At 44.5% G+C, this 21939-nt stretch overlaps 1 protein-coding gene across 6 annotated transcripts in view; it reads left to right on the top strand.

Annotated features, from left to right (window-relative positions):
• The first annotated feature begins 1287 nt into the window (after positions 1–1287).
• The window catches only part of LOC147463783 (uncharacterized), a 39996-nt gene continuing 19344 nt past the window's right edge, over positions 1288–21939 (top strand). The window contains exons 1-6 of one of the 6 annotated variants that reach the window (XM_086490899.1): positions 1290–2010; positions 2288–2318; positions 2468–4407; positions 4510–4672; positions 4763–4926; positions 5046–5304. In XM_086490899.1, the coding sequence (XP_086347025.1) occupies positions 2489–4407; positions 4510–4672; positions 4763–4926; positions 5046–5304 (2505 nt within the window). In that variant the 5' untranslated portion in view covers positions 1290–2010; positions 2288–2318; positions 2468–2488. Of the gene's footprint in view, positions 4408–4509; positions 4673–4762; positions 4927–5045; positions 5305–21939 lie in introns of those variants that run through there. The other 5 variants (XM_086490905.1, XM_086490894.1, XM_086490886.1 and 2 more) reach the window with 5 other exon arrangements.

Genomic DNA, 21939 nt, shown 5'->3' with positions numbered 1-21939 from the left:
ACAAAAGTTTCCAACACGTGTGTGGTGCAACTACCTAATGATCTTCATCGCTCCTACTTCCTCTAAAGCCAAAACCTTTTAATTCCGCCTTTACAAAATTATAAGTTTTCCATTAAAATGAACTTGGGGGTCCTACTCTTGTATCCACGACAAATTTTTTGAGATTTCCTTCAATGGTGACATAGACCGTTATGGGTGAGGGTGCTAGAATGGTGCCGTCAACTTTGAAGGTTGACGCTAGTCTACTCATGTTTGGCAACATTCACAAATACATAGAGAATGCGCCCACATCTCGTGTGTTTTGTTTGGGGTCCTCTTTCGCTCGCCATAGAGAGTCAACCCCACACGATTTTTGCAGAAAAGAAAATGCTTCCACCTACTCTCATGGAGATGCTGATGCTGTTGTGCAGTTGCAAATTCTACTTCTATTACAAGTTAACGATAAAATACAAAACAATTCACCCGTTCAAGCCAATCGTTAGCGTTGATGTTGTTGTCTATTATTATGACCAATGATCTCAAACATGGTTGATTTAGATGGAAAACAATATGTTTTGGAATTTACGATTTGTGTGTGTCCACATATGTAAGTTAACATATGCATTGAATGGTCAATAAATAAGTCACATTGTTTCTCTTGAGGGAGGGATGATAAGGTTAACACAAGCCTAAAAAAGAGTTTTGAGTATTCTCTCCTTGGTTGTATGTCTCACCTTGTATCTACTACTCGCATATTCTACTCTCTCCTCTTTCATTTTATTCCATTACTTTCAAGATGCCTTCCACTCATCATCTCCAACCTTTCAAACATGGGAAGGCGCCATCTCCTCTCTTCCAAAAATAGGAGGGGTATCGAACTCAGATACTGTGGTTGGGGACTCTGTGAGAGATCTTGTAACCAGTCGCGTTGGCACACGACGTTGTTGGCAGTGCTCCACTTTATTTTATTAAAAAAGAGTAGATCTTCTAGCCGTGCCTTGCTGGTGTCCATCATCTGTTGTCGCCTCTTCGATCTGATGGTCTCATCTTCCCCGTCATGGGTCGCCACCTGCTTGCGAGCAATCACTGCACTACGCCACCCTTCTACTCCGCAACCCTCCGCTTTGCCAGTGAGGATCTTCGTTGATTCTCACTAATAAAACTTTAAAAACGATCGTAGCACCTACTAGTGCTCTTTTCTAATCTAATTCAACGTCTATTTTTTTTAATTAAAAAGAAAGAAACCCAGGGGAAGGGGGCGAGGAGATGAGTGGAGCAATTTGATTGAAAAGCGAGCTTAAGAGGAGTGGGCCATGACACCAACTGTGTTTGCACAATGACATCACAAGTATTCTGAGCAACCGTTTATAGTCTTTTGGCGATGATATATTATACCTGTACCTAGGATGGAAGGAATGCGTGCGCATGGTGAAGCTGCTTGGATCGAGAGGTGTGGGACAAAAAGGAAAAATTCGGGCACAGAACAACCAAATAGTAGCCTAGCCTACATGCAAAGAAGGGAAAAAAAAAAGCTCTGGAAGGAAGCCTTTCACCTCGGAGTCAAGAAGAGCAAGACGTTTTTGTTGTTGTTGCGATACATAGGTAGGCCTATGTATGTAGATGCAGGGAAACACACCAAAAAATAAAGAACATTTCCCAGAAGGGAGAGAAAAAATTAGCAAGGGCAGCTCTGCGCTCAGAAATATTTCTCGGAAAAATAGGGAAAAAGATCCACTTCTACGCAGCTGCTTGCCACTTCTCCTCTCTCCCTCTCTCTTGCCATTTTCCTCCTCCTGTTTTTTTTTTTTTTTTGGGTTGCTCTTTCGGACATCAGCTACTCTGCTTCTCATCAGCATCAGCTTCCTCATCATCATTATCATCTGCTCAAGTTCTACTCTTTGTATTGTGTACATTAGCCCTTGAACATTGCCTTCTTCCTTCCTTAGGTAGGTTGCATCGCCCCCGTCAATTTTTTCCCATTTTTGGCATATTTGCAAGTCTCCGATCACTTCAAGGAAGCTGTCCAACCAGGTAAACTGCCACCACACCTTTGCAACTTTTTTTGCTTCTGTCGATCAGCAACTCGATTTTTTAAATCATCTTTTGTCCTGGGTTTTAATATCAGCATGAGAAGCAGCAACTGTCTATGGGTTGTTCATTATTTCTGCTCGATTGAGTAGTAGCAACAGTTTGACTGCAAGTGCAGCTCAGCTTCATTTGTTTTTTCTGTTCGGGTGTACTCACATTTTCTTGACTTGTTCTGTGTTTGTGTGCCTTTTGTTTTTTTGGGGTATCTCTGTTTTTGCAGCATCTGCGGGAGCAGGGCAGCAGATCTCAAGGTGGAGGGCTGATACTTTGCTTTGCAGGGCTGTGTTCACTATGTCTAAAGAGCTTGCACCATAAATTAGATTAATGTGTAGTGGGTTTGTTTCTTTATTTCTCCCCTTCTTTATGATTTTCTCATTTTTTGGTTTCCTTTTCCTGGTAGTCCCAGCACTGGTTTTCTTTCATGGAAGAAGAATACGATGAAGAGCTAGAGAAACTGTTGGGGGAGATCCCCAGAGCAACATCGGCACCCCCTCATCTTGAAGAGCAAAGGACAACTGTTAAAGACCATCATCAGCCCTCATCAGAGCAGGTAGCTCAAGTGGATACCCCCTCTGATGAAATGCAAACAGTAAGACATCACCCTTTGCCCTACACAGCTTATTCAGAGCCCCTACATATGTCACTGCGGATGGGAACTCCTACATATGATGATTTGCCACCATTATCCAATTCGCTATCTCCCTTTTATGGAGGACTGCCTGCTTCTAGATACAATGCTATGGCTTTTGATAAGCATGTTAATTCCCAATCAAAGCATTCTTTCGATCTTGGTTCTACCTATACTGGTAGTGTATCACAGACCTCATCCGGTTATGTAAATTATCCAGGACAACTTGCAGTTCCAGCTATAACTCATGTGACGACCTCCTCCACTTTGCAGGGTGAGTCTCAAAGTTACGCAGACCATGGTAAGGTTACGGATAGTGCTTCATCAAGTGATGAATGTGCTGATGCCACCTCTATACTAGATGCTACACCCTTACTTTCAACATCCTGCTTACCCCCTTCTCTGCGGTCGTTGAACCCATTTGCGCAAAATGGAGATAATTGCATTGAAAAGGAGCTCCAAAATAACTTAGATAAGGTAGTACTGGATGATTGGCGATTAGAACAATCTCAAGAGATGCGCTTTGTTCAATGTGTGCAGAGCCCCTTGGAATTTCACAGTGCAAAGCAGCTGTCGTCGGAACAGAGCTTTGCCATGCCAGAACCATGTGTATCTAATTTGACAGGTGCAACATCAATGCACCTTGGGCATCAGAGTTCTTTGGAAAATGGAGCCTTTTTGCCACTTTCTCCAGCAAGTTTTGTGCCTCCTTACCCATCAAACTTGAAGTTTTATGCACACCGAATGCATGAGGCTGCTGCGCAGCAACAGATAGAGGAACAGGTGCTTTGCCGGCAGCGAGTAAAGGAAGAGTTTCTGCTGAGGCAGCAGAGGCTGCAAGAGCAACAAGCTCGGTTTTATGCTAGCTTGCAAAGTCAGCCTGGAATTTCATATTCTCGAATGCATCACAGTCGTTCAGTACAAGCTCCTAATTTTGTGTTTGATGTTGTTCAACAACAGCTCACCTCAAAGGCAACTGCCATTACACCAGAGAGGAATATATCAACCGCAGGGATCTGGGCGTCTCCTGTAATGCTATCAGGTGGGGTTCTTGAAAATCCAGGCAGTTGTCGGTATTTTCTTCAAGGATTCTGCACTAGAGGGGATCTCTGCCCATTTCCTCATTCTCCCATGCCAAACAGCAGGATTCCAACAAGTCATGAACGGTTGTTGTCTGAAACTACTGCGACACCTAAAGGGCCTCGAAATGGGTTGTTTACGCCTATGGGGGTAATGCCGCCCTTGAAGAAGAAAACTTATATGGCCAATGGTCATGCATCCAGTCACCCTGTTTCCAATGACGCCCATCTGTCTTCTTCGAATCACTTGAGTGGCATCAGTGGAGGTGGTTCATGGAAAGCAATGGACCATGTAGCTTTGCAAAGTGTAAATAGTGAACATCTTGTGGAAGACTCTCCCCCCCCGCTTAAATATAACACTCTGAAGGAAATTGAGGGTCACATCTATAGTATCGCAAAGGATCAACATGGCTGCCGATTTTTACAAAGAAAGTTTGAAGAGGGGGTTTTTGAGGATGTACAAAAGATTTTTGTAGAGATCATTGAGCATGTTGTAGAATTGATGACAGACCCATTTGGAAATTATTTAATTCAGAAACTTTTGGAGGTGTGTGATGAAACACAGCGCATGGAAATCTTGTACAAAGTCACTGGCAAGGAACAGCTTGTGACCATCTCCTTAAATATGCATGGGTAAGTTTTAAGGTGGCCTTAAATTTTGTATGTGTGCCAACAGTAGAAGGTTTTTGTTGCTATCTGTGTGATAATTTGAAGACTTAAACTATTGTAATGCAGGACACGGGCAGTTCAGAAGTTGATCGAGACAGTGAGTTTTCCAGAGCAAGTGAGGTTGGTTGTAGCGTCACTAAAACAGGGCGTAGTTACACTTATAAAAGATTTGAATGGCAACCATGTTGTGCAGCGCTGCTTGCAGCGCCTAAGCCCAGAAGATAGTCAGGTAGAGTGGCTGAATAGAAAACCTCAAAGTTTCTTACTTTGACTCATTAAGCATGCACACAGGTAACAGCTTTGTTCTGGCCTTTGGCAGTTCATATTTGATGCAGCAGCTTCTCATTGTGTCGAAATTGCAACCCACAGACATGGATGCTGTGTGCTTCAAAGATGTGTTGATTTTTCATCTGGTCAACAACGCAACCGCTTGGTTGCAGAAATTGCAGCCAATGCTTTGGTCCTTTCACAGGATCCCTTTGGGTAAAATGTTTATACTTGTATCTTTCTTTGCATGTGTGTCAGTAGTTTTTCTTTCCTTCCTCTTTTTTTTTTTTGGGGGGGGGGGGTACCGATAATGTTTCTGACTTTTACTGTACCAGGAACTATGTTGTCCAGTATATTCTGGATTTGGGATTGAATTGGGCGATTGTGGAAGTAATTACTCATATGGATGGAAACTTTGTACATCTTGCAATGCAAAAGTTCAGCAGCAACGTTGTTGAGAAATGTTTGAAGCTCTCTGGGGAAGAAAGCAAGGCACAAATTATAAGAGAGCTTATGAGTAGCGCACGACTTGCTCAGTTGCTTCAGGATCCTTTTGCAAATTATGTGGTCCAATCTGCCTTGATGGTCTCAAAGGTAATACCTTTTTGTATGGTGCTGGTTCACTACCTTTTTACATGGTGCGGGTCACTCTCTTTACATGGTGCTGGTTCACTGCCTTCGATTTACGTCAGGTGGATGCTAATGAGAGCAATATAATTGAGAACATAAGGAAGAATTGTTTGGGACCACAGTTAAGTGCTAGAGCTTGTTGTTATCCGTGATATCACTTCTGTGTGCTAGAAAGGGTATGCTGTTTTCTTTGCTTCGCGAAGAGTTGATGTGTTCCTCCAGCGTCCATAGGGATGGTAGAAGCAGGGATCGATCATGATATCCTCTCATCCTGACACACTCAAACACACAAACCACTTATCCTCTTTGCTTTAGCATAAATAAGCGGTACGTTTGAAAGGCCATTAGTTCTTTCAGGACAGGTAAAGACTTCAAGGTATGGATTCTCTTTAGTTGTTTTTAAGAAGAATTAAAGAAAGGAAATGTAGTGATTGAGTGCTAAGAGTGACCGGCAAAATAGTGCTGCACTGTGCTTGGTGTTTAAGAATATGGGGTACGATGCTATTATGGAGCAATGGAACACAGGCTTACTCATCTCAAGCAGACGTTGATTGGCTCTATGGGCCTGCTTTTTCCAATGTCTCTGGTGCGCGGGGACAGTTATCAACCACGTGTTACGAATCGTTTTCTATGTACATGGGGAAAAATTGACAACTGGTCTTGTGTTCTCGAGAGGCTAATGAAAACACTGGCACTTAATTTTCTTGAAAGTTTGCCAACACCTTCTCTCTCACCCTTTCTTTAAATAAAAGGACTGCTTTCTCTTCTCGTCCTCTACATCGTGCGCTTGGGATATCATTTCCTACTTCAAAAAAGTTGATTGCTTCTGACCGGATACCATGAATTACAAGAGAATGTTTAATAGAGACTAATGTTTCATGGTGCTGGCAAAAGTGAAGCATTCAAGAGGAGGAAAAAAAGGACGCACAATGTCATTGAGGCTTTAATGAACTATGAGACTCACTCAGATACATGGAGTGTTCATAAATTTTCTTGGCGGTTCCAAATGGAAGAGGGCAATGAAAGTTGTTAACTTCATAAATGTAGGAATGTTAATGAGAACTAAAGTGGTAACGAGAACGAGGAAAGCTATGGAATATTAATGGGAGGCTGGAATGATAGAAGCCGAGGGGCCTAAACCCTAAGAAGAACAAGTAACAGAAGAAGTCCTACCAACTTATGGGGACCCCGTTCGATGGGCCCCGAAGTGACATAAAGGAAGAAAATAAAGCAAGATCCGGACACACACAAAAATTGATGATGTGGCAGATTTTCGAAAATTGCGTTGGCTTGATGACGTGGCAGGTTGTACGGATTTCCGTAAATTAGGCTGGCAGTTTTTGGCATTGCTTTTTGGACCTCTGTGGTGGAGCATGAGCCTCCATTCTTGTCTGCTGTTGTGGAAGACGACATTGGTGTTGGAACGATTGCTGATAGGGTGAGAACAACCCACAAGCAGTTTGGGGGGGGGGGTTTGGGGAGGGGGTTTTGGCGGTCAAAGGCGGGGAAGCGGAAAATAATAAAAAAATCTGAAAATAAATAGACGTTTAACTAAAAGAGACGAGGAAGAAGGTTGACACAGTATTGGGGACCAGAAGATTGGCTGGTTCCCCTCCTTGAAGAGAATCTCTTAACAAGCACAACAAATGGAGAAAACCCCTCCATTCTAGATCTTAGTATAACCGCACACAGTAGAGGGGTTTGTACTTATTCAATTATTTGTTAACTTTACACAGAGCACTGAGAAGAAAAGAGAGCACAGATGCGTCCAATGACTAGGTAGTCATCGCGCACACGAAGACTGACACCCTGTAGGCCCCAAAGATTGACGTTATATTCGGTATTTCTTTATTCAATTGAAAATAGACGATCCGAACACTTAGATCAAACTCTCACGAAGATGTCCAAACCTGTCAAGGGCTGAAATGGCAGCTTTCCGACCTGATTTTGGCAGCATAACGGCGCCAAAACCCTTGTAGGTCAAAGTACACGTCAAGGACACTTTCCCTTGCATTTTGGAAGCTCTCCGGTGAGCTGCAGGTCAATTTCAGCGTATTTTCCAATTCCCATCATTGCGTATTTTCGTTCTTGGAAGAGCAAAGATAAAGCTCTCAGGGATCGGCAATGGTTGCAACAATCGCGGTTGCTTTTGCCTATGAAATTTGACTTTTTGGCATACTAAGTATGATCTTACAAATGTGTCAACATCTTGACGTAAAGCTTGCCAATAGAAGAACGCCTCAACCGCTGTCACTGCCATATCAATTTCACGATGCCCAACATAAGGTGGAGCATGGCTTTCCATCAAAACCTTTGGCCGCAACTGTTTAGTAAGGCATAACTTTCCATGCATCATGAGAAAGTCAACAAAAAGGATAGATAGTAGTCACACGTTGGTGACAATCAACCTTTGGCCGCAACTGTTTAGTAAGGCATAACTACCCATGCATCATGAGAAAGTCATTTTTAAGCATATAGTGTTCATGATGTTGCCCATCAACAAGCTGATCATAAATCCTTGCAAAATCTGATTCTTCAGCATATTGGGTCTTCATTTCGTCTAGTCCACAATGATACGGAATTGACACTGCCGTAATTTGGGGCTTTTGTGACAATGCAACAGCCACCACGTTCTTTTTCCCTTTCACATGCACAATCTGAAAATGGAACATTGACAAGATGTTTGCCTATCGCATGTGTCTCTCAAACAACTTGGTTTGTGTGAGAAAGTATCGCAAGGTTTAATGGTCTGTTTGGACAACAAAGTCAGCCCCTAGCAGATTGTGTTTTCAACTAGTGAGGGCGTGAATTACTGCCAACAGTTCTTTCTCATAAACTGAAACGCTGGTGTCTGTGGGCTGATAACGCTCAACTGCTGCTGCTGAAAACGGTGGGATGAAATGTTGAGAAAATGTTGGGGAGCCTGAGGGTGCCTGCCGGTCTACTGCGGTGCTTGCCCTTTTTGTGTCCCTGCTTCTTCTGTTTCTACTGAGTGCCCAATGGGTTTCTTTTATAGGAATTATATGCTGGGTAGGGCAGGCTTCCCAACAAACTTACAAAAAGAATTCCAAAAGTCACTTTTAGTAAAATGACTTATAAGAGGTGGTTCACGTGGTAAAATGCCTGCATGATGAAATGATTGTTCGTATGCAAGAGAGGGTATGCAACTATGACAGACTTGGACATGCACGTCTTGGTAGAGGCTCACAAATTGCTAGGCTCAGTCCTAAGCTAGGCTATGGCTGATGCTAGACTATGACAGAAGCGTGTCAACGTGGCGCAAGTGAAGTGCGCACGTGACATCCCCCCTGTTAAAAGTGATACACAGTTGTCGAACTTCTATCTGTACTTCTAGATTCCTCCGAAACCGGGGATTGATGGTATTGCGGGTGCTATGGGTGCTGTGGGTACTGTTGGCGATGCAAACATCGTGTAAGTGTCACTGTCCAACCTTACTACGATTGCCGAATATCAGCCTGGGCTCTCTACTAGATAGTGCTGATTGTGCTTGCTGTAGCAAGAGCTGTTCCCCGAACACTGCCTGTGGTGAAAACATTACTGATACTGATGGACTGAGGTTTCGTTCCGGAGTCCTTTCCAAAGGTTCAATGAGGAGGGGAATGGATGCAGGCTACATGCCAATGCGAATGCAGAAGAGGTTAGGGATCCTGTCTCCAACTCCTTCCATATCCGCATACAAAGCTAGGAGATCTTGGTACTCAGGATCTGGGTTTTCGTGTGTCTGATGTCAATCGTCGTTTAAAGACATGGCAATGAAGATGGGATCTGGTAAGTCCATGGTCGGGACTCAAAGATTCTTCAGGAGGAAAAACTAGGAGAGGTTCCTTGGGTTCTTGATGGTTCTTCTTGGTACTTGAGATTCTTTTTTAGCTTCTTCCCTTAAGTTCGCGAAGCCGAAGCACGCTTAGAGTTGTGATACCAACGTCAAATGCAAGGCACACAGAGCTCTGATACCAATGTCAGGTGCAACGCACACAGAGCTCTGATACCAATGTCAGGTGCAGCGGAACTCGGATCTAGTACTCCGCACACAAACACAAGGGACACTTTACTTTACTTGAAAGAACTGAACTGAACTGAAAGAAAGAGAGAGACGAGAGAGAGAAAAGAGACGACACAGGGATGTCGGGTCCCAACCCTCAAGGGCCCCCATGCTCTTTTGCCAAAGCAAGTACTTTCTTTATTCTTGCACAAATGCTACTACAATGACTGGATGCTGATGCTAAGGGGTATTGATGCTGTGGTACTTGATGACGACTATGTCGACGATGATGATGATGTCGACGACGACGACGACGATGACGATGGAGACTGCGATGATGATGTCGTCAAGTCTGAGATCTGCTAAGATGGCGACGAAGGTGTCATTGTCAAGATAGGGATCTGCGATGACGATGACGAAGGTGTCGTCGTCAAGATAGGGACTACGATGACGATGACGATGACAATGTCGACGACGACGGCGTCAAGGCTGAAAACTGAAAACGCTAGATGCTCTGCTGCTATTGAGGCGGTACTGCAGGGCTGATTTGCAACCGCCGAGTCGTGCAAAGGCTGAGAATGCAAAACACTGGCTGATCTGGGCTGGAATTGCAAAACGCTGGCTGCCTTGGCTGAAAACTGAAAATGCCAGGTTGATTTAGTGTTGGTCGGTCAATGCGGCGAGGAACTGCAACGGGGAGTTGTGTTCGGGCGAAGCTAAGGGCTGAAAACTGGAACGCTGGTGGCTGTGGGCTGATAACGCTCAACTGCTGCTGCTGAAAACGCTGGGTTGAACTGTTGAGAAAACGTTGGGGAGGCTGAGGGTGCCTGTCGGTCTGCTGCGGTGCCTGCCCTTTCTGTGTCCCTGCTTCTTCTGTTTCTACTGAGTGCCCAATGGGTGATATGCTGGGTAGGGCAAGCTTACAAAAAGAATTCCAAAAGTTACTTTTAATAAAATGACTTATAAGAGGTGGTCCACGTGGTAAAATGCCTGCATGATGAAATGACTGTTCTTGTGCAAGAGAGGGTATGCAACTATGACCGGTTTGGACATGCACTTCCCGCTAGAGGCTCACAAAGTGCCAAGCTCTCTCCTAAGCTAGGCTATGACTGATGCTAGACTATGGCAGAAGCGTGTCCACGTGGCGCTAGTGAAGTGCGGACGTGACACATGTCATCAAAGAATGTACCCACGAAGTTTCTATGTGGCCTAATTATTATGTCCATCATTTTATTGAACGTGGCAAGAGCATTTGTGAGACAGAATGGCATGACAAGAAACTCATAGAGACCAAATGTTGTCCTGAACGCGGACATCTTTTGGCCTAATGCGTATCTGATGGTACCCACTCTTTAGGTCTCAACTGGTATACAGTGACGCTCCCTCAAGCCGATCAATGATGTCATCTATCCTCGGTATGGGGAACTTGTTCTTGATGGTATTCTTATTCAAAGCGCGATAATCAATGCACATGCGCCATGAACCTTCCTTCTTCTGCACTAGGAGTACATGCGAACAAAAAGGAGATGAACTAGGCTGAATCAGCCCCTTCTCTAAAAGCTTGTTGACTTCACTCATAATCTCTTTCTTTTGGGCTGCACTAACCCTGTACGGTGGTCTATTTGGTACTAGAACTTGACACAAGATCTATGGTATGATTCTCAGGTCTCTCTGGAGGTAACTCCTCTGGCAAAGTGTTCGAAAAACAATCATTGAAACCACTCAAAATAGTTGACGTATCTTTATTTAAGGTAGACAAACTAGATACAACTTTAGGTACTTCTTTTGCAAAGATCAAGTATACAGAGAGATATTCTTTATTACAAATGAAATAGCAAAAGCAGAAACAGCTGGAACAGACTCGCCTTTAAGCTTTACATCAAGGACATGAGTCTTTCTTGCCCACCTTCTTTGTAATCCTTAGGCTGACTCAAAGGAGTCAAATTGTCATGAACACGTGTCTGTAAAAGTGGTTGCTCCCCCGAATTGACCATTCCCGCACTTGGATCACTGTCATATCTGCATTTTGGGCATATAGCTGGGAAAAACCAGTCGTATTAAATGGTGTCCCAGACATTCGAAATTGACCACAGGCACCTTGAAAAAGTGTGCGTACATAGGTTAACATGCTTGGTTGCATTGTCTCAAACACATTACGCATAGCCTGTTCATTACTCCCTTGACCATTCACAAACGGTTTCTGTCTAGGTAAAGCGAATTGCTTGGGATCAATGGACACCTCTGGTTGCTCAATCACATGGGCTTTCCCTCGAGCATCAAGAGACCTCTGCTCATTAGAAATCTCCTTTTCCTGCAACGGCTCAGTCATGCCTTGTCCCAGAGCCTGAAAACCCCGTGTTAGAGCCTAAAATTCATGTGTAGGAGCCTGTAAGAACTCCGGTATCCTTGGATTGTTGGCCAACTACTGAAACATTTCCATGGAGCCACGTAGTTACACTCTCTACAACCTTTCCTCTTCTTGAAGAGTTGAAGGAACTTTCTCTATGCCATGTGAGGAAGATCCCTCTTCAGGTACTTGGTCTCTCTTCTCTGCCATATTGACAACCTCTGTGTTGCTTTCACCCAAAACAATCCACGTTGCAGTAGCTATCCTATCGATGGAACCAGAGGGCGGTACTAATTCGATTACCTGTAAACTTTACACAGAGCACTGAGAAGAAAAGGATGCGTCTAGCGACTAGATTGCCACTGCGCATACGCAGACTGACATCCTGTAGGCCCCAAAGACCGGCGTCCCTTTCAGTATTTCTTTATTCAATACGATCTGAACACTTAGATCAAACTCTCACCAAGCTGTCCAAACCTGTCAAGGGCCGAAATCGCAGGTTTTCGACTTGATTTTGGCAACATATTGGCGCCTAAATTCTTGTAGGCCAAAAGTACACGTCAAGGACACTTTCCCTTGCATTTTGGAAGCTTTTTGATGAGCTGTAGGTCAATTTCAGTGTGCTGTAATTCTCTGTTTTGCCATTGTCAGGTGCCCAAAACCTTGTGCACGCGTCCCAAGGCTTTCTCGAGGCTGCCCCAATGATTTCTTACAGTTTAGGTGTGAAACCTTAAACCTGCAGAAAGGCTGTAATTTTCTGTTCTGGATCGTTTTGAGCAGAGCGAACATGCCTATGCGTGTCTCAGGTACTCCTGCATGCAATGGGACAAGTTTCCCTTTGAATCGAAGGAGTTTTCACGTGAGAAAACTCTCCGTTTTTGCAATCCTTTGCGATGAAACTATGCGTACCTGTGGGGTATTAGCAATTAGCTAATCCGGTACCTGTCTAGAAGGCTCTTGCCTTGGCAAACGCACATAAAACCCCCCAACACTGTACATGGTCAACTGAGAATCCCACCTAGTGGGGCATTACCATATTTTCAAAGGGGAGAGAGAGATGCGTGAGAGCGAATCGTCGCGCTACACGAGACAAGGGAGAAGGCAAGCTTTCCATTAAAGCTGTGATCACCTACACCCACTACTCACACACACACACACTATAGTTAACAATGAGAAAAATCAAGATCCACTCTCAATTTTGGGCGCCCCCTCTTGGGAAGAGCTTCTGGAGTGTGTGTGTTGGCTTGCAGGTTGCTCTCCTACTGCCATGTGTCCACTTTGCCCCTTTGGTTTAATTTCCTCTTCATTCTTCAGTCAGGGTTAGCAATGCCAAGTCATCATTTTATGATCCCCCTTGGTAGAGGAAAAGTAATTGTGTTGGGTTCCTGGCTCTAGTCTGCTCATTTTGTGACTCCCCCCCCCCCCCCCCCCCCTCCCTCGGTAAGGAAAAGTTATTGTGCTTGATTACGCATGCAAAACAGACAATATAACCAATCCTTTTGCGTTGGGCTAACTTTGTATGTGGGTTTGTTAGGAGTTGAACTCCTTGAAATCAAATCAATGGTGTGTTGGGAAAATTTGTGAGACTTGAGAAAATTCAAACATTACGACTCCAACTTTGACAAATCAGATGAACACTTTTATACAGATCATGTAAGTAGAAATGTGTGGTTTCATTACTTTAGAAAGGTTTGCCAGAGTTGATTGTTTCAGGTAGAAAAGTTAAGTTTAGTTCTTAGTTTGAGCAAGCGCTTTGTGGAAAGTTTGGCACTTCATCACATTTTTCATTTGCATTCCATTCACAGTATTTTAGGAACCATAGTCCTTTGCCAGTCATTAGAAAAGAAAAAGACGTGTCTTTGCCTCACTCATGGTCAATGCACACCATTTTCCGTGCTTTTTGGTTAACGTCATTTCAGGGAGATCCCCCAAAGGGGGTTCTTGAAGAGGACGAACCCAAGTCGTAGATGGAGTTGAAGACATGGAGCCGGAGTAAATTATTCTGCATCGCTTTTGGCGTGGTTCAAAAAAGCAAGCACTGCAGTCCTTTTTGAAGTTCAGGATGCTAGCGTTTCCTTCATCAACACCCTGGCGTTTTCATCAGCATGATCAACAAGCCAGGGTTTCTCACTAGAGCAGCCATACTGTAGCGATCAGCTCGCAGCACCAGATCAGCCCTAGCGCTAGTAAGTTCAATGGCAGATCGGTCATCAGCATAGCGTTTTTGCATCAGATCAGCCTTTGCAGTTTTCAGCCCTCAGATCCTGCAGTCACATCAGCGTTTTCGGTTTTCAGCCCTCCCTTGACAACACCCATAGCAAATCAGCCCATAGCCTCGTCGAGCTTGCAAACCTCATTCAACATCACTAGCGTTTTCTATATTCAGCCTTTAGCCTTGCAGATCCAAGCACCTAGAGCAAGATCCCATCAGCATCTCAATATCTAGGAGCATTGTATCAGCATTTGTGCAATCATTTGGAAGATTCTCAGCACCTGACCCAGGAGAGGAGAGCTGCGTGACCTTCTCCTGGCCCGCCTTCTTGTAGAGGTGGGCAAGATCTTGGACGTTCAGTTCCTCGGACGCGGCTACTACCAGATAGAGTTTGAGACCTCCGAGATGGCGTCCAAGGTCATCGCGATGAGCCCCTTGTATCTACCACACTTGGGTGAATTACACTTGGGTGATAGAAAGGTTAATACCATTTTCCTCCTTTTATTAGCACCCTCCCCTCCCCGAGAAGAAGAGTATTTTAACGTCGTAGGAAACTATCCCGAGAGAGAGAGAGAGAGAGAGAGAGAGAGAGAGAGAGAGAGAGAGAGAGAGAGAGAGAGAGAGAGAGAGAGAGAGAGAGAGAGAGAGAGAGAATCCACATGGTAGACACGAAGTAGCGGATTCTCACTCCCAAATGCACGAGTCCCAAAACCCTAGCGTCCCTTTTGGTATTTCTTTTATATTGCTCTGACAAAGGTACAATTGTAGGGGGAGCCTTGATTGCTTTGAAATCTGCAAACATTGTGATGCTAGAGAGGTCCCCCAAGGCTCATATTTAAAGGGTCCATGCCTAAACGGATGAGAGATGAAAAGTGGGCGCTACAAAGGCAACTGCTAGATCTTTAGGGATTCTCGTATAGCCTCTATGATTTGCGGTGCGAATTCAGGGATGTCCGTACAGTCATGCCACGACATCAGCTATTAGCCGGGAATTGGTCCTTGTCAGTTTGGTCACTTACATGTGCTTAAAACAAGTCCTCTTTAGTTGCTAGTTCACGTCATCACTTTGTGACATACCCCCCTTCCCTCTTCTCGGCCGCGGTAAAGGAAGAGTAATCGCCCACGATTACACTGCAAAATTCAATCCGATTCTTCAATAGACGTTGCATTCATGCGTACATTCCAATGACTATCATTACCAGAATGCACATTCTGAAATCGGCTAGTACACAGTAGAGGACGGTACTAATTCATCTACTTGTTATTTTCACACAGAGGATTGAGAAGAATAGAGAAACATATGCTTCCAACAATTAGATTGTCATTGCGCACACAAAGACCGACACCCTGTAGGTCCCAAAGGTTGGCACCCCTTTTGGTATTTCTTTATTCAATTGAAAACAAACGAGGCGAATACATAGCACTCCCACCAAGCTGTTCAAACCTGTCAAGGGCTGAAATTGTAGGTTTTTGACCCAATTTCGGCAACGTAACGTTTTTGACCCAATTTCAACAACGTAACAACGCAAAAATGTCTGTAGGTACAAGTCTAGGATGGATTTCCTTTGCATTTTTAGAGCTTTCCGGTGAGTTGTAAGTAAATTTGAGCATGCTATATTTTCCTTTTTTGGTCCCTCAAAAGTGCCCAAACTCTTATACAAGGCCCCCAAGGCTTCAACGAAGCTTCCCATGTGTAATCGTGCAGTTTAGGTGTGATACCCTATGTCATGAGGACATAGGGTATGCTAACCTTAGTTGTTGGTTTCGTTCTGATGATTTTATTTAATTTTTGGGACCCTTTTTTTGATGTCACAAATGGCTGGACATTGCGTGGCTAGTGTGAGACGGCAAACGGCCGAGAGTTTCACCCGCAGTTGGGAAGGGTAAGTCGCCACGAGATGGTTGGGCCAATCGGCACTGGAATCCGAGCAGTAAAAGGGTGTTTAGGCTCAATTCAAAGTCATTTAGGCCCCCTTGCTACACTTATAAGTCGGTGGGTACTAGGAATTAACTCTAAAGAGGCAAACTGGACACATGGTGGCTCCGGGTGTCACAAAACGCGAGCGTACACGAGCACTTAGAAAATCTGAAAATTATAATTCTTTGAAAACATGAGAGAAGGGAGAAGATCGACACAGTATTAGGGACCAGAAGATGGGCTGGTCCCCCCCCCATTAAGAGTATTCTTTTATTCAGGGAGAATTCTTATACAAGCACGAGAACCTGAGGAAACCCCTCCGTTCTGTAATCTTAGACCCGAAGGTCGTGCTTTCCCGTAAAGGGCTTGGGCACAAGGCCGTTCCTCCCCGTAAGGGACTTAGGCGCGAAGCCGTACTTTCCCGTAAGGGACTTAGGTGTGAAGCCGTACTTCCCGTGAAGGGCCTTCCCGTGAGACGGGAGATTCCTGCAAAACAAACCACACAAAGCAACAATTCTCAATGCGTATCAACACCTTATACCTGTCGCTCCTTGCTCGGAGAATCGACCTCCGTACTCAGTCGTCACGCGAACACTTGCAAATTCTGTCGCAGGCTCTACTCCAGAATCCCAGCGCTAATACTTTCTACTGCTCCCGGCTCTCTCAGAAACTGAACGCTGGCTATCCTTTTATAGGGTCTGGCACCTGGCGGGAATAGCAGCCAAAAAGCAAAACTGGGCGCTCCTAGAGAGAGGAGAGAGAAAATCGCTGAGCTTGGCGCTTTGTAGAGAGAGGAGAGAGAGATCGCAAATCAGCCCCCTGCCTTGGTTTTAGCGTTGGTTTTTTTTTATAAGAGCCTTGCTTGCTTTATTTTATTAATAAAAGGGTTGGTCACTTTAAAGTGACCGGCCACTTTATAAAATAAAGTGTGAACCTGTTCAAACTTTAAAAACTCACTCAGTTAGTTAAAATAATGCTACACGGACACATTCCAGGCGTCCCCGGGTGCAGGACACGACACAGATGCAATGCAGACACAGACTCCTCGCTGGAAAACATCTTTCCTCCCGCGATTGTTCCTGCTTTTCGTAAAAAGCTTCATTGAACCCATCTTTATTCTTGTGCTTGCGTTCTTACGCGTATTTTCTTACTCAGTTCAGATTTCCTCCTTAGCCTATGGGATGCCCCCTTACTGATGCACCCGTCACCCATCATGTGACGCATCAGGGGCACTCGTAACCCGTCCCTTTCCACCGAACTTACGGAAACTCCTTCGCGATGTTTACCGTCACCCATCAAATGACACATCATAGTTATCCGTTCCTGATGGCAGTTCCTGTAGCTACAATCTTTTTAATAGTTCTTAGTGCACATAATAAAATATCCTAAAAAAAAGATTTAATCATTAAAAATAAGAAAATAGTCCAATTAGCAACATCCCTCTGGCTTCTAAACAGTTGACGTCAACTGTAGTGCTTGGACATATACCTCCAATATCTCGGGATAAGCTGCTAATTCCTCCTGCGTCATCCACTGAGCATCTAGATTCGAATAGTTCTTAAACTTAACCAAATACTTCCGTGTTATCTTTTTGGATTTGAGAGACCGCTCCTGATGACTTACTATCTGCTCCGGTTGGAGTATTTCTTTTGTTTCCTCAACCTCAGGAGGTTCCTCAGTGCTAGGCTGGCTCAGAGGCGGTCCCACATACGGCCGGAGTAAACTCACATGGAAAGCATTATGGTTCTTCCAATTAGGGGGTAGCTCTATTCGGAAAGCGACATCATTCACTCGCTCAGTAATCTTAAACGGCCCATAATAACAGGTAGAAAGTTTTACCACTTTCCCCTTATGAGACGCTTGTTTCTTAAGTCTTGCCTTCTCAAACTTGAGTAAGACTAACTGTCCGACTGTTAAGTCGAGATTCCTCCTGTGCTTGTCTGTAGCTTTCTTATGCTTTTCCTGAGAGCGTAGAATAGCTCTCCTAACTTGCCCATAGGCTGTGTCCAAATCCCAGACAAATTCATCTGCTGCAAAGATCTTATCCTTAGTTAAAAGGATGGGTGGAAGCAAAGGCTTACCATAGAGAATCTCAAAAGGTGCTTTCCTCGTCGATGAGTGTATGGTATTGTTATATGCATACTCGACAAGAGGCAAATATTTCTCCCAGTCAGATTGCCGGTCTGACACATAAGCTTTTAACATATCCAATACTGTGGAATTGCCTATCTCACTTTGCCCGTCCGTTTGAGGATGGTAGGCAGATGAAAAATTCAGCTTTGTACCAAGATTATCCATCAAGGCACGCCAAAAATTTCCTGTCATGCGAGGATCTCGATCACTCACAATAGACTTAGGCATTCCATGATGCTTAAAGATCTGTGCCAGGAAGACCCTAGCCTTATGATCTGCTTTGATCGTTTTCTTGACTGGTATAAAGTGTGCTTGCTTGCTAAACTTGTCCACAATGGTCCAGATCGCGTCATTTCCAGTCTGAGTTCTAGAGAGGTCCATGATGAAGTCCATGGCAATACTTTCCCAAGGTTCATTAGGCACAGGCAAAGGTTGTAGCAACCCAGGCGTCTTATGCGGGTCATACTTCACTTTTTGGCAAACCAAGCATTCCCTGACATACTTATCAATGTCTGCTTTAAGGCTAGGCCAAAAGAAATATCTTTCCATTGCTAAGGTCGTAGGGAGAATACTCCGATGACCCGCATAAGGCGAAGCGTGTGCTTCATCCATGATCTTCTTTCTTAATGGTTCCGCCACACATATGGCCTGATGGTGGTAGAGGTAACCGTCCTGAATGGAATAGGGAAACTATTTCTCTCCACGATGTAGCTTTCCCTAGATGGTGGAGAAGTGTCGATCATTTGGATATAAATCCGGTAGTGCTTCTAATTCTTGGTGATACACCGAAGTGATAGCGTTCACCCTTGGCCGCCTAGACAGTGCGTCTGCGACTACATTCTTACTCCCAGCCGTGTGAAGGATATGGAAGTGAAACATAGACAAAAAGTTTGCCCACCTCATCTGCTTCTCAGATAATTTCCTTTGCGTAAGAAAATACCGCAAACTCTGGTGATCAGTCTTGATCACAAAATCCGCTCCTAGAAGATAGTGCTTCCAGTTGGATAAGGCGTGAATCACAGCCGTGAGTTCCTTTTCGTAGATTGATGCATGCAACTCTGCATCCTTAAGCCGTCTGCTTTCATAAGCCACTGCATGGCCTTCTTGGTTTAACACTGCTCCGATGCAATCACCTGAAGCATCACAGTGAACCTCAAATGGTTTCCTTAAGTCAGGCACTATCAAAATAGGTCCATGGCTTAGCAAGTACTTGAGCCGATCAAAAGCTCCTTGTTGTCTCGATCCCCATCTGAAAGGAATCTTCTTCTTTGCCAAATCACGAAGTGGTCCTGCTACATGAGCAAATCCTCGGACAAACCTTTGATAATATGAACATAATCCCAGAAAGCTACGTACATCATGTACTGTAGTGGGAATAGGTCAATCTTCGACCACTCGGATGTTGGCAGGATCCATACTCACTTGATTGTGAGAGACTATATGGCCGAGATAGTGTATCTCTGAGAGAAAGAACTCGCTCTTCTTTGCATTCACATGCAACTCATGCTTTCGCAATTCTTGAAACACTAAGTCCAAGTGCTTCTGATGTTCCTCTTCTGACTTAGAGAAGATGAGTATGTCGTTAAAGAATACTCCCGTAAAAGCTCGATACGGGCTGAAAATGCGGTCCATCATAAGATTGAATGTCGCAGGAGCATTGGTCAAGCCGAAAGGCATTACCAAAAATTCATCTAGTCCAAAGGTTGTGCGGAAAGCAGTCTTATGGACATCCTCAGGGGCGATCCGTATCTAATGATACCCACTCTTTAAGTCTATGCGACTAAAGACACTTGCACCCTGCAACTTATCAAGTATATCATCAATCCGAGGGATCGGAAAGCGATTCTTGATCGTGATCTTGTTTAAAGACCTATAGTCAATGCACATTCGAAACGTGCCATCTTTCTTCTGCACCAGTAGAACTGGAGAGCAGTAGGTTGAAGCACTTGGCCGTACTAATCCTTTCTCTAGAAGCTCGTTGACTTGCTTCAAAATTTCCTCTTGCTGAGCAAGACTTACCCGATAAGGGGGTTGATTGGGAGGCGAGCTACCCGGTATGAGATCTATGCGGTGATCTTCCGGGCATACCGGAGGGAGTTCATCAGGAAGTGTTTCCGTGAAACAATCTTTGTACTTTTCAATAAATTGAAGACGCTTAATTTCCAGACTAGAGGGAGAGTCCCTACTAGTTTTATCCTTCTCACGTGCAAAAAGCAAGTAAACAGAAACACACTTCTTTATTTCTTTCTTAATGGAGATATGGCTTACAATTGGGAACTACCAATCTCTTGCATCAGCATGAATCTTTATTTTCTTACCCCCATGATCAAAAGTGAGGGTCTTTTCCACATAATCGGGAATAGGTGTCATGTGGAAGTGCCATGGCATACCCAAGATGATATCACATCCCTCGATAGGTGCCATAAAAAATGATTCCCGGTCCTTGTACTCGCCAATCCGAAGATTGAGCTGTCCTTGCACGGGAGTTGCATTGGTTGTCAACCCCTCGAATGCCGATCCGGATGTAACCGGTGTGCCAAGCTGAGCCGGTGTAAGGCACAAACGTTCTGCAGTATCCAAGGAGATGAAGTTATCGGTGAATCCTGGATCATAAAGAATCAGTACTCGCTGGTTGTTCAAAGACCCCCAACCCTTCAGAAGTTGACGCTTCCCTTTCTCCATTTCTGTGTTTCCTTGAACATCTGGGATTGAGTTCGAGCTTGGCGGTGCGGGTTCCTTCCTTGCTTTCTCTTGCCTCGTAGAGGCTTGTTCTTGCCGTTGCTGCTTTAGCGGGCAATCCGGTTTCATATGTCCTTTCTCGCCACAGTAGAAGCATCTTCCTTCCTCTCTGAAAGTTTGAAGTTGAGTAGGAGAAAGATACTTAGTTCGCTTGCTAGTGCCCTCTGGCTTCTTAGAATGATCATCGTCCTTAGATGGAGGACGTTTTCTTCCTTGGCCCCCATGGTCATCGTAGACCCCTCTTTGTCTTGCACGGTAAGTGCTATGCTCCATTTTTCTGGGTGTCCCAGTTGAGTGCAAATCCTCAGCAATGATTGCTGACTCCATCATCCTTTGAAGAGTATCATGCGGATACACCTTCATACTCTTTCGAAGCTGCGGTTGGAGACCCGCTTCGAACTTTCGTTTCTTTTCCTCGTCGGCAATCTTCATGAAGGGAGTGACCTTCAGAAGAACCGACCAATACTTGTCCACATAAGTCGTTACTCTTTCATGTTCCTTCTGGGCAAGCTAGTCCCATTCCTTCCGTATGTCCTGCTCGAAGTCAGGTGGAAGAAATTGTTCATAAAATTCAGATTTGAAGCTCTCCCAAGTTCTGGCCTGAGAACCTTCCAGAATCTTGGCTATCCACCAATTACTTGCCGTTTCCTTGAGGTGCATCCCCACATGGCGTAATTTGGATCTTTCTGTGAAGTGCCCATTGGTAAAGGCGACTTCAAACTGTCTGATGAAGGACAGTGCTTTGGAGATGTCTCTCCGTCCGTTGTAGGTTTCAAACTTGATGTCCTTGTCGCCCGATTTGAAGACTCTCATGCGATGTTGAGACTTGCGACCATGCTTCTTGAATTGAGGCTTATCTTTAGGTTGATGTAGGGTAGTGGCAGTAGTAGCGGCTTCCTTCTTCTGACGAGATGATCGAGAAGTAGAAGTATAATCAGGAGAGTAAGATGGAGATGAGATAGAGATGTCCTTGTTCTCGTCTAGCAAAGAAAGTGCTTTTTCCTGGCCTTTCCTTGAAGTAGGCCGTTCATTCCGATATGAAGATCCTTTGTGCACCTCGGCACGTTCTTCTTCTCTTGCCTCATGTGGTCTCACGCCAACAGTGTTGTCTGGATGCTTGGCTGCATCAGTTCCATTCGTTTTCTTCATTCCGCCCAAAAGCTTTTGGACGTCTGGCAACAATAAGATTTGTTGCAACTCCGCAAGCTGAGCTTGCACTTGTTGAAGCTCCTCTTCAACGCTTCTCC

The sequence above is a fragment of the Adiantum capillus-veneris genome, chromosome 2 (genome assembly GCF_014529385.1).
Source record: "Adiantum capillus-veneris isolate H3 chromosome 2, ASM1452938v2, whole genome shotgun sequence".
NCBI classification, from domain to species: Eukaryota; Viridiplantae; Streptophyta; class Polypodiopsida; order Polypodiales; family Pteridaceae; genus Adiantum; species Adiantum capillus-veneris.
This window is presented reverse-complemented; position numbering and strand designations above follow the sequence as displayed.